This window comes from Vespa mandarinia, chromosome 13 (genome assembly GCF_050613455.1).
Source record: "Vespa mandarinia isolate Hongniang chromosome 13, ASM5061345v1, whole genome shotgun sequence".
In the NCBI taxonomy this organism is placed as follows: domain Eukaryota; kingdom Metazoa; phylum Arthropoda; class Insecta; order Hymenoptera; family Vespidae; genus Vespa; species Vespa mandarinia.
The window spans coordinates 1,232,501-1,245,397 of NC_140822.1; the positions used below are offsets into that span (position 1 = coordinate 1,232,501).

A 12,897-nucleotide genomic window follows, 5' to 3' on the forward strand; every position below is an offset into this window, starting at 1 on the left:
AGAGAAAGAGAAAAAAAAGAAAAAAAAAACTTCCAAATGTTAACTAAATCATTTCTGTTAAATCATTTCTACCTATAATCGATTTAAAAAAAATTATATATATATATATATATATATATATATACATATAATTTTTAGTCTATATCGATTTGTTTACTTTTTCAGAACCACATATTATGTCGATTTTGTATCGGTTACTTAATTTCGTTCTATTTAATATAAAATACATATTGTTTTTTACACACACACACACACACACAAACACACAAACACACACACACACACACACACACACACGTCGCTTTCACTTTGTTTAATATTAATTCTTTCATCAATTTTTCCTTCTGTTTTACGGAACTTATTACTACGCATAAAATTTTATTATTAAATCAACTTGAAGGAAATTCATGGATTAACTAATTAAAATAAAACATTAAATGATATAAAAATTAATCTAGATATATGAATTTTTAATGTGATCCTTATATGTACAAGGATCGATCGATTATACATAATCGTAATTGATAATGATTTTTCTATTAATTTGTAAGAGCTATATTACGATAAAAGATTTTAAAGTCACAGACCTTTAGAGACTGATCCTTCTTCGAGCGACGTTCACGGTATAATAGTACGAGATCCAGAAGAGTCTTGGGTACATTGTTTGTATTCTATGTAAACAATGTATTATTGGTCGAACGAAGGACTATCGATCGTTTAGATTTTGAATAGTATGACGTGGAAAGATCAATACTCATGACAATTACATTTCTTTCTAATTCTCACAAATTTTTCAGATTAAACCGATATATATGTGTGTGGATATATATATATATATATATATATATATATATATATATATATAATATATGTTTTTCTTCATTACTTTTAATAATGGGAAAAAATATATTTTCTCTTTCTCTCTCTCATTCTTTTTCTCTCTCTCTCATTCTTTTTTTCTCTCTCTCTCTCTCTCTCTCTCTCTCTCTCTCTCTCTCTCTCTCGCATTGCGAGATATCTTTTTTGTAATTCTATAATAAAACATACGTTTTATTTATTTTTTTATCATATTGACTTTTATCACATTGATAAAATATTATATTTTATTTAATAATTAAAAAATATAGAACACGAGAGAGGGAGAGAGAGAGAGAGAGAGAGAGAGAGAGAGAGAGAGATTTTCCTTATTTGATTTTGCAATATTGAAGGTATGAATTATTTTTACAAATAGAAAAAGACAATCAACATGAGAATAATTAAATAAGAAAAATTTTTTTAACAAATTTATATTAATAACAGATCTTAAAATTCTTATTAACAATCCTAATTGATTGATTCAATATCGATAATGCAACATTATCATTTTTTATTGTCATTTTAAATATTATCGTATTAATTTGTTATATATTATTCATAACACGTATATATTATTATATATAATATATTATATATATATATATATATGTTATTATTATATATATATGTAGTTATGTATACACGATCTTCCTTTCTTTATTCATTAACATTAGTAATATTACAAAAGTTTATTTATTAATTTGTACATTTACATTTTCTTTTACAAATCTATGTATAATAATATTGAAATGTTTACTTATATATAAATAATATATTATTATTAATTGTTTGAAACAAATTGAACGAACAAAAGGAGGGATAATTCAACAGAAAATAAGCTAATCACTTTTGTTATGTTGCAGATGATAAGGATTGGTTATCAAAACCAAGAATTACAAGGTCGATGAAGAAGATTGATGAAAATAAAACGACGAGTGGTAAATCCTTTATTTTTATTTTTTTTGTTCCCTCTGTGCCTACTTTTTGCTATAGGAATGATCCAGTTTTTATTTTTTTATTATTTTTTTTTCTATTATTATTTTTTTTTCTTCCCTTTCCTTCGATCACTTTTCTTATCTTTGAATGTTACTAATTAGTAGATTAATAATAAATAGATAAAAAAAAAATAATAATAATAATGATTATTTATTGGAATGAGCATGTACAATTTTTTTCACTCACAAATTTTTCTCGATATTATATATATATATATACATATATATATATATATATATATATATATATATATATATAAATTTGAAATAGACCTCTGTTTTTTGATTAGTTCCAGATACTGTATCAACCCATAAACAACCAAAAAATGTTGGATCCTTTAAATGCGGAAATTGCAATATGTCGATCACCAATGAAGATTTATTTAAACAGCACGAAATCTTTTGTTTTTTTACTCAAGGAGTTGGAGGTGAAGGTGGGGGAGGAGGTGGAGGAGGAAATTGTGTCGGTGGGCCAGGAGTAGGAGGAGGTGTTGCAGGAGGAGGAGGAGGAGGTGGTGGTGGTGGTGGTGGAGATGGAGAACTTCTCGAAAATGTCGAAGTAATAGTGCCAACGTTAGCTTTCAGATGTCCATATTGTGTAACGAGTTATGCTAAACGTGGTAATTTGAAAAGACACCTCAAGATTGGCTGTGGACGTGATCCCAACAATTCAAGAAAGGGCAATTAAATGGAAAGAGCAATAAAATAAAGTTCACGCACATACACACACAAAACACACACACACACACACACACTCGTAGAAACGTGCAAATGATAATTACCCGTCTTGATTTAATAGCTCTCGTTTATGCGACCACATTCGATTTTTTTCTTTCTTTCTTTGTTTCGTTCTTTTTTGTTTCTTTTTTTTTTTTTTTTTTCTTTTTCTTTTTTTATACACAGACGTCGAATTTTTATATCGAATTTCAACGTCATGACCAATCTCTTGGTCAGTGTTTATTTTTTCTGACATTTTCTTACCATTCAATTTTCACTTATATTATACTATTACAATAATAAATTACACTACATACGACACTATCTCTCTCGAGTATGTAATCGATGAATTTACCGGATAAATTCTTTTCTTTTTGACGATTGAAATACGCACGCAGGATGTGTAAAAAGAAAAAGAAAAAAAAAAGAAAAAAACAAGAAAAAAAGAAAATGTCTCGATGGGTCGGCAAGTGCAATGATTGAGAATCTCTTGAGTCGAACAAAATTATTTCTCGACAAAATTATATATATCGATATTGATCAGGAAAAACAAAAGAAAAAAAAGAGAAGAAGAAAAGAAGAAAAAAAAAAAAAAAAAAAGAAAAACGAGAAATCGATACGTGTGAACGATTCGTAAAGATCTGTATTTTCATCTCTCATCGTTATATTAATTTTCCCCTCTCTATAACCATAATCATAATCATAATCATAATCCTCTCCCTTCTTCACACTGAAACTATCATTTCACTTATTATAATCGTATGTATCATTCTATTTACACAAAATCATATCGACGTCAGGCTTTGCTGCCTGTAATTAGCGTAAATCTCTCATTGTATTTCCAATAAAAAAAGAAAAAAAGAAAAAAAAAAAAAAGAAAAAACGAATTTTCTTCTCGAATAATCGTCTTATAATAACAGACTTTCCTTCTGTTTTTTATCTTTCTTTTTTTTTTTTTTTTTCATTTTTAATTATTTCTTTTATAATTCGATTCTTTCCCCGTTCGGTATATAATAATGATTTTTTTTTTTTTTTAAACAGGTTTAATTACAGGGCTAACTTGAATAATGTCACATTGACGGCATCTCTTTCACGGATATGAATTTAATTGATCGATTCTATATTTTTTATATTTTATTATTTAGCCTAATATTCTGCGTACAAGCGTGTACGTTCGTGTATATGTATGTGGGTGCGTGCGTGTGTGCGTGCGTGTGAGTGTGTGTGTGTGTGTGTGTGTGTGTGCCCGGATAAGATTTTTTTCTCGAAGGATCGACAATATTGATATGATAAAAATATGAAAGGAGCAATCAACGACAAAGAGAACAAAATTAAAGAGAGTAAACACGAATTATTTTTTTGCGATGGGGAAAAGAAAAAAGAAAAAAGAAAAAGAAAATGAAAAAAGGAAAAAGAGAAATAACATTTGTTTCATCTATTCAGTGTTATTTCTATTCTGTTTTGATCGTGATATATATATATATATATATTATCACAGACACATATATATTTTTTAGTTTTAGGCATTTTTATAGCTCACACTGTTTTCCGATTGTGTTTCTAGATTCACTGAACCGGCAGGTATCGGATACGTCATTCTTACATCCAGTCGCTATAATACAAACGAAGAATTATCATCAATCGGTAGAAAGAAATATATTTGAAAGAAATCTAAGGAAGAAAAGGGATTCTCATTTTGTCTTCGTTGAGCCTGGAAGAGAAATGGAAGAGGGAAATAATATAATTAATAATTGGCCGAACAATGTGACGACGACGACGACGACGATAACGACGACGACGATGACGACGACTATGACGACGACTATGACGGCGACACCGACGACGATGGCGATTAATGCGAACATCAGAAAGAAGTTTTATTGTCCTAAATGCAACAATGGTTATAGCAGACTCTCAGACATGAAAACACATTGCCAATTTCAATGTGGTAAGGAACCACGTTACCAGTGTCCATATTGTACGAAGAAAGCAAAGTTCTCATCTAACATGTACGTTCATGTTCGTCGTGTGCACAAGGACAAGAAGTTACATATAATCGATCATTACAAAAAATTATCTAGAACTCGCTTATCGAATTAGAATCATTATCATTATCATTATCATTATCATTATCATTATCATTATCATTATCATTATCATTATCATTATCATTGTCATTACCATTATTATTATTCTTATTATTATTATTATTATTATTATTATTATTATTATCATTATCATTATTATTATCATTATCATTATTATTATCGTTGTTGTTATTGTTGTTGTTGGGATTGAAATCGTTGTTATCATCGAGAATATCGATCAAAGTAATACGTTGTATAATCGTTACTTTGATTTACGTACGATGATAACATCGAAACAAAGAACATATCGAATCGACCACGAGATATCGATTCTCGGTGTTTCTCAATCTAAGAAAAAATCACGATCTTATTACAAGGATCCTTGAAACAATTTTATCGTGGATCAAGAGATATTTATTTATTTATTTTCCATTTTTCTTTCTTTTTTTTTTTTTTTTTTTTTTTCTTTTTTTATTATTGGAAATAAAATATAAGTAATCCTGTAATTAATATTTTAAGAAAATTAATTTATTAGATGTAATGTATTTGTTAAGAAAAAGTTATCTTAAAAATCCGACTTGCTTCCTTAAAGATTTTACACAAAGAAATTTGTTTTCGATGAAAATAAATGACGGGATCGAGGCATCATAAAGATTGAAAAGCACCGAAATCGATATCAAACTTTCCTATATAATATTGATGAGAGAAATAATAATTAATATTATTGTAATTGATAATATACCTATATTATATATAAGATACCACCCAAATAAAGAGTTACCAAAATACTTTAGATACTTGATAAGATCGATCGAATATCGAAAACCAGATCAAAGTGGGTAGAACAATGAAATTGATTTATACGGTTTTGTTTATTTTTTTTTTTTTTCGTTTTACTTTTTTTCTTTTTTTCTTTCTCTCTCGCTCTATTTCTCTCTCTTTCACTCTTTCTCTTTCTCTCTATCTGTTTCTCTTTCTCTTTCTCACTCTCGTTCGTTTTGGCCCCGCTCTATTTCATTCGTTTTTTTTTCATCCTTTTTTTTTTTCTTCCTTTTTTTTGGAACTTCTACGACTGACCCATAACTTTTCCTTTTTTCAGGTATTTTCGCGAGCATCAGATCGGCCAGTCAACGACTACGTTACTTGAACAGATACTATAGAAGTATCGTCAGATATCCTTGCATGAATTGTACCAGTGTCTATAACAAGAGAGGAAGCCTGATGACACATTTGAGATATGAATGCGGCCAACCACCAAGATTCAAGTGTCCCTATTGCGATATGATATCAAAGAAGACATCTAATGTTCAACAACACATTAGAAGGAAACACAAGGGTTCTGTGGTTTATGTGCAGGACACACGTTTATCCACCAATTTCCCATATAATCCGTCTACCGGTCGACATATTATATAATTTATAAAACTACCACAAGTATTTTTCATCTAATCACTTATCTAATGATCTCTTTAATTCATGACAGATATATATATATATATATATATATATATATATGTATGTATATATATTATTGCTTTAGTTATACTCCCTGTAAAATATAAATTCCTCTAATATTTCTATTTCACTAATCTCCAAAAATTTATCGGAGATTTATATTATTAATTTCTTAGATAAGGTTATAGATAATTTTATTAGGCAATCATTATTGTAAAATGTTATACTTTCTATGCGGATGACATTCTTCAATTTCGTTTCAATTTCTTGTACAAAATTATGCAGATTTTGATCTTTTTCTTCTTCCATGTATGTGCGTTTGTATGTTACTGACAGTCGTGCGGTTAGTAAAGTTATTGTTATATATATATATATATATATATTATATATAATATATATTATTATATATAATATATATAATATATTATATATAATATATATATCATATATATTATATATTATATATATATAATATATATATATATATATATATATATATATATATATATATGTAATTCCTGTAGATCGAAAATAATTGAAACGTTTCAATTCGATTCGAATTCACAAATTTTCTTTTTTTATTTGTGTAGACTTATTATATCAAATTATAAAAAAAAACTCGATGGATTATTTGACGATGTGTTTATTAAAAAATGTTGAACGAGTTAAATATGCTATTATGATTAATAACGAGACGTAGACGAGCAAGAAAAATACTTATGCGTAAAAAAATCATAATCATGATTGAAGAAAGGAGAGAGAGTGAGAGAGAGAGAGAGAGAGAGAGAGAGAGAGAGAGAGAGAGAGAGAAAGAGTGAGAAAAGAGAAAAAATAATCACCACATTAATCATAGTTATTTTGTACGTTATATATGTAAGAATTATATATATATATATATATATATATATATATATATATATATATATATATATGTATGTATGTAAGAATTATGTATATATATTAATTATTTATTATATTCATTTCCGTTTATATATTTTCCAAGCTGTTTGTATTTATTTTTTTTTTTTTTTATAATACATTTCCTGCAAAAACTTCGATAGTGATATAATTTCTAGGTCATCGTTATACTATTTAGGGGGAAAAAAAGGAAAAAAAAAAAGTGAAGAAAAAAATAAAAAAATGAAAAAAGAATAAATAAAAAAAAAAAAACAAAGAGCTTGTAAGAGAATTAAAAAAAAATAAAAAATAAAAAAGCATATGATTGTAAGAAGATCATGTAAAAAAACATGCACGCATATGAATGACGGATCGTATTTGGTATTATTTTTCTGTTTTCAGACTATCATCATCTTATCGAGGATGAATCGAAGATCAAAACGAGAAGATTGTTAACATTATTGACCGAATCAAGCATAAAGTTTGCTTGTCCAACATGTGGCAGAGCATACAATCGCCGGGCCAATCTTCGTCAGCATATGAAATATGAATGCGGTCAACAGCCACGCTTCAAATGTCCATATTGCAAGTATCGTTCGAAGAAAACCTCTAATGTTTACACACACATACGCAGCGTTCACTCCGGTAACGACGTTTATGTGGTACACGTCAAATCAACTTGATTGCATTCCGCATGCTTTTAATGGACTGGAAATATTAACGATTTCATTATGAATCTTCTTTCTTTTTTTTCTTCTAATGTTTTCTTTTATCTCCTATCAGCGATTTTATTTGTCAATTTGGGGTCTTTTTATTCAGGGATTTTCTTCGTAACTTTTTGTATCTGTTTTTTTTTTTTTTCCTTTTCTTTTTCTATTTCTTTTTCCCGCCCATTTAAAGTCGCGAATCTCGTTAATTATAATTATAAAATATGAGAAAATATAATTTATTTAGACGGGTGACTCAGACGAAGAATTATTAATTTCGAAGAAATTCCGGATATAAATTGGCCCCTCATAACACCCCTCCCCCTCCGTAAAAACTTTCGATAAGAATTAAATATTAATTGACATGTCGCACGATGAATTAGAAACAAGAAATTTAGAAACAAAAATCAGATAACTATGATAAAATTTAGGATACGCTTAAGATCCTGTTTAATGTCGACATCCTCATATATTATATCTTTAAGTTTATAATTTATTGTAACGATTTAAAAATGAATATAATATAACAAATTTAGTTACGTGTGTATATACACACACACATATATATATATATACATACATAGATACATATATACATATATATATATATGTGTGTGTATATATATACATATATTGAAAGAGAGATAGAGAGAGACTGATAGAGAAAGAGAAAATGAAAGAGTGAGAAAGAATGAGAGAGCGAGAGAGTGAGAGAAAGAGGGAGAGAGAGAGAGAGAGAGAGAGAGAGAGAGAGAGAGAAAGAGAAGAAAAGAATCTTTGTGTTAGTTTTAGATTCTTATATGAATGATTTAACAATAAAAAAAAAAAAGAAAAAAAAAAAAGAAAAAAAAGAAAAAAAAAAGAAAAGGAAAAAAAAAGAAAAGAAAGAAAAATTATATCTATGTGAATCTAATGTAATACCATGAGATTTTCAACCATGATATCCTTTTTGTCATTGATTCCTACAATAATCCTACAATATTCCTTGAATAGATCGATTTTTATTTTTGAATGTCGATGACTGATTAGTCGATAAACATTCTTTTACAGATATCATACAATTGGATGACTTCAGGATGATGCCAATGAAACATCAAACCTCTTCTACCAAATGCAAAAAGAGATTCACATGTCCAAGATGTGGTAGTACATTCAACAGGAAGAATAATCTCGGTACTCACGTCAAGTACGAATGCGGTCAACTACCGAGATTTGGTTGTCCTTATTGTCAATACTGTTCGAAGAAATCTTCTAATATACGTGCACATGTACCTAGAAAACATTTCGGTCGTAAAATTTATGTTATCGACGTATCAACTAATCTAAAGTACGATTGCATAGTGAAATCGGACTTAGATACTAAGGTTGAGGGCACATTTTTCGAATCTTTCAATTAATTCAATAAAATCACTATATATATATATATATATATATATATATATATATATGTATATATATGTATGTATGTATATATATATATATATATATATATATATATCGCTTATATATATATATTATATTTGTCAACATAATTAAACTTGATACTTGTTTCTTTCATTCATTTTTTTTTTTTTTTCTTTCTTACATTCTTTCTTTTTTTCTTCTTTTCTTTCTTCCTTACTTTTATTATTTATTTATTTATTTATAAAATTATGACTTGACAATTTGGACAAGTTGTTTAAAGCTATATTTTATAGGTGTCAATATATGTGTCCCTCTTTAATGTTTAATAAAAAGTGTCGTTTCATTGAGATTCGTGATATAGATCAATTGTATTTGTTTGTCATCCTTTGGAAGATATTCATCATCGATGAATCTCAACCTTTGAAGAATACACATCCACACACACACACACACACACACACACACACACACGAACACATATATATATATACACATTATATACATACAAACGCACATATGTACCTAGATATACATATACATATATATATATATATATATATACATATATATATATATATGCTTCTTCAACCGAAGAATCGTGTTTTTAAACGAACAAAGAAAAAGTCCACGGCTAAAGATATCTCGCATAAGAAAAAAAAAAAAAAAAAAAAAAAAGAGAAAACGAAAAGAAAGAAACACAAAAAGCTTCGTTCTGCATCATCTTTTTCTCTCTGTTAATACAAAGTTATCAAGAGATATTATACAGTTTTATAGTCAAAATGGATACACATGTGTTTCAGGATTGTCTTATCAAGTGTTCGCTAACCGGCCTTCTACAAGGATCTTCCCTTTGAAGGATCAATCATCGAATGGCCTATCTATGGGAATGGCCACGGGAACAATACCAATTATGAGAACGGGTTTATGGGAAAAAGTTCTTCATCGAAAGTATCCATGTAACAATTGCAAAAGTGTTTTTAGCCGTAAGGGTGGCTTAACTTATCATCAGAAATTCGAATGCGGTCAAATGCCGCGATTTAATTGTCCCTATTGTAAATACCGAGCTAAACATATATCCAATGCACGCAGGCACGTAAGAAATTGTCATCCTGGAAAAGAAGTTTATACGGTTGATCTGAATCAACAATAATTACGACGTCATCAGGAACAATCTGTTCTTTGAAGATATTTAAGAAGATCTGAATCATTTCGTCTGGATCATTTCATTTCGTTTCATTTTAATTCATTGAGTTTCGCTTCGTTTCGTTTCGTTTTCTATAAAGACGAAGAATAATGAATTTTCCTATTTCTATGAAATTTTTCAATAATAATAACATAAACAAACATACCATTACGACATTACTCTATTAAGTTCTTCTTTATTTTATATTGTTATTTATTTATTTTTATTACGTCTTATATTATATATTGTGTATTATATTTACGTGTAATACATTTTTACAATACGATAATGATTTATATTACGATTTAAATTTGCTTTTGTCGACGAATAATCATTTTTTTTTTTTTTTTATTTTGCAGGCATAATTACAACAATCGCTGTCAATAATTTTATTGGATTTTTTCTCTTTTTTTTCCCTCTTACTTTCAGCCTATATGATACAAGAAGTCATTTTGTAATTTCTTTTTTAATTCCTATGATTTTTTTTTTTTCAAGGTTTAGCAAAAGAACGCTCACTGTTGAACATTATTTATTTATTGTTTGTTTGTATGTGTATTGGTTTTTTTTTCTTTTCTTTTTTTTTTTTTTCTTCAATCATAAGATGGACCAAAAGTTACTAGATGATTTTTAAAAGTCAATCACTCTTTTTCAATACTATTTCATTTTTCTTTTCGTCTTTTCTTTTTTTTTCAGATTGTAAGACTACAATGTCTAAAAAGTTTTTTCATTTTAAATGTGGAACATCCTATAAATGGACAAATCTTGGATTTTATCGATCAATTGTTATGACTCTTAAATTTTTTATTCTTTTCTTCAGTGTACTTATAACATAACAAAGATCACGAAGAGAGAGAGAGAGAGAGAGAGAGAGAGAGAGAGAGAGAGAGAGAGAGAGAGAGAGAGAGAGCGCGTGTGTGTGTGAGAGACTTATATTATTTCTTACGTTTTTTTTTGTATTTATAAAAAAAAACATGTGACTATATGTGTATATATTGTATATGTATCTATGTGTATATGTATATATACATATACTATAGATATTTTTTATCAAGACGACTTATCTCGCAAAATATATGTATATTGTATCCTCATCTCATCACATGACAACAATTAAAGATTGTGAATAAATCAAGGACATACTGTTAAAAAACAGAAATTCGAAATTATTGTAATTTAAATATATGATTTATCGTAATCGTGCAGATGTATATTTATAATGTTATTATATTAATGAATAGATTGTAATAGTTGTTAGGTATATGCAATAAATTGTTATACATTTTGTTATATATTAAGGTATCATTTGAACGTCATTTATATAAATTAAGACGTTTATATATTATCGGATTATTACGTAATTATTGACAGTAATGTCTAAGCTGAGAGATAATTAATTAGAATTAGATAAATTTATTATCCGTCTTTTCTTCTTTTTTTTATTTTTTTTTTTTTTTCTTTTTCTTTTTTACAGTGCGAAAAATCGATCAGAAGAAAAATGAATCTAACAAGTATTATTTTTAGATTTAAGTACACTGATCCTGTTGTTCCTATTGTTCTACTCTCTTTCTCCATTTTCTTTCTTTCTTTCTTTCTTTCTTTCTTTCTTCTTTTCGTTTTTCCTTTCTTTCTTTCTTTCCTTCCTTCCTTCGTCTCATTTACACCTTTTCTTTTCTTTATTCTTTTTAGGAGAACCTTATCGATTATTCTGATACGACAAGTGCTTCAGCCACGCTACTTATTCAGAAATCGAGTTTACAAAAAAAATGGTGTAAAGGATTTTTTATACCTTGACCCCTTGTTGTGCTTTCTGTTTCAGAATTTAAAGTACCAAGAATTTATCTACCAGTCGTAAAGAATAAACCTGAAACTTGTCAACGTAAGGATAAAGCCATTGTTGGTCTACAACCTACGGACAAGCGAAAGTTTCCATGCCCAAAATGTCCGAGTGTCTTCAGTCACAAGAACAATCTCTACTATCATTCGAAATTTGAATGTGGCCAATTGCCAAGGTTCAATTGTCCATATTGTCCTTATAGAACTAAACATGTATCTAATGTACGTGCCCACGTACGTAGAATACATCCTGGCCATATAGTTTATGCCGTTGATATATGTAAATGTTGAATTGGATAATAACCTCCAATTGGATAATTCACTTTTTATTTTTGTCTAAAAAAAAATAGTTACAACTATTTTTATGTGTGTGTGTACATATATATATATATATATATACACGCACATATATTTATAGCCAATGATTGCAATAATCAATCGGAGAAAAAAATATTTGCTTTCTATTAGATATGGTTTTAAAAATATGATATTTACAGTGATCAATTGTGTTAATTCAACAGGTGACTAATAACAAAATTCAAGAGCTTTCATTGTATTATATATATATATTATTATTATTATTATTATTATTATTATTATTATTATTATTATTATTGTTATTATTAACTATATTTCTCTATAAGATTTAAAAAAAAAAAATATTACTTGTTGAATTTAATCTACTACTAAATATTCGCAATGACGATTAAATTTTCGTTTAGAAAAATCTTTATTAACGAATAATATCTACGTGTTATTATTAA

At 27.8% G+C, this 12,897-nt stretch overlaps 2 protein-coding genes across 5 annotated transcripts in view; both read left to right on the plus strand.

The window, feature by feature from the left end:
- Positions 1–12,897, plus strand: part of LOC118444177 (uncharacterized) — a 98,742-nt gene that overhangs the window by 58,059 nt on the left and 27,786 nt on the right. The window contains exons 7-8 of one of the 4 annotated variants that reach the window (XM_085661033.1): positions 7,409–7,591; positions 8,764–9,118. The exons of 2 other annotated variants lie outside the window; for them this stretch is intronic. In XM_085661033.1, coding sequence (XP_085517159.1) covers positions 7,409–7,591; positions 8,764–9,110 — 530 coding nt within the window. In that variant the 3' untranslated portion in view covers positions 9,111–9,118. Of the gene's footprint in view, positions 1–1,718; positions 1,794–2,140; positions 2,682–7,408; positions 7,592–8,763; positions 9,119–12,897 lie in introns of those variants that run through there. One more of the 4 variants, XM_035872200.2, reaches the window with a different exon arrangement.
- Positions 2,391–6,213, plus strand: LOC146872558 (uncharacterized). The gene is made up of 3 exons (XM_085661047.1): positions 2,391–2,409; positions 4,132–4,515; positions 5,754–6,213. The coding sequence occupies exons 2-3, from the start codon at positions 4,290–4,292 to the stop codon at positions 6,068–6,070; spliced, it is 543 nt and encodes a 180-aa protein (XP_085517173.1). The 5' UTR covers positions 2,391–2,409; positions 4,132–4,289; the 3' UTR covers positions 6,071–6,213.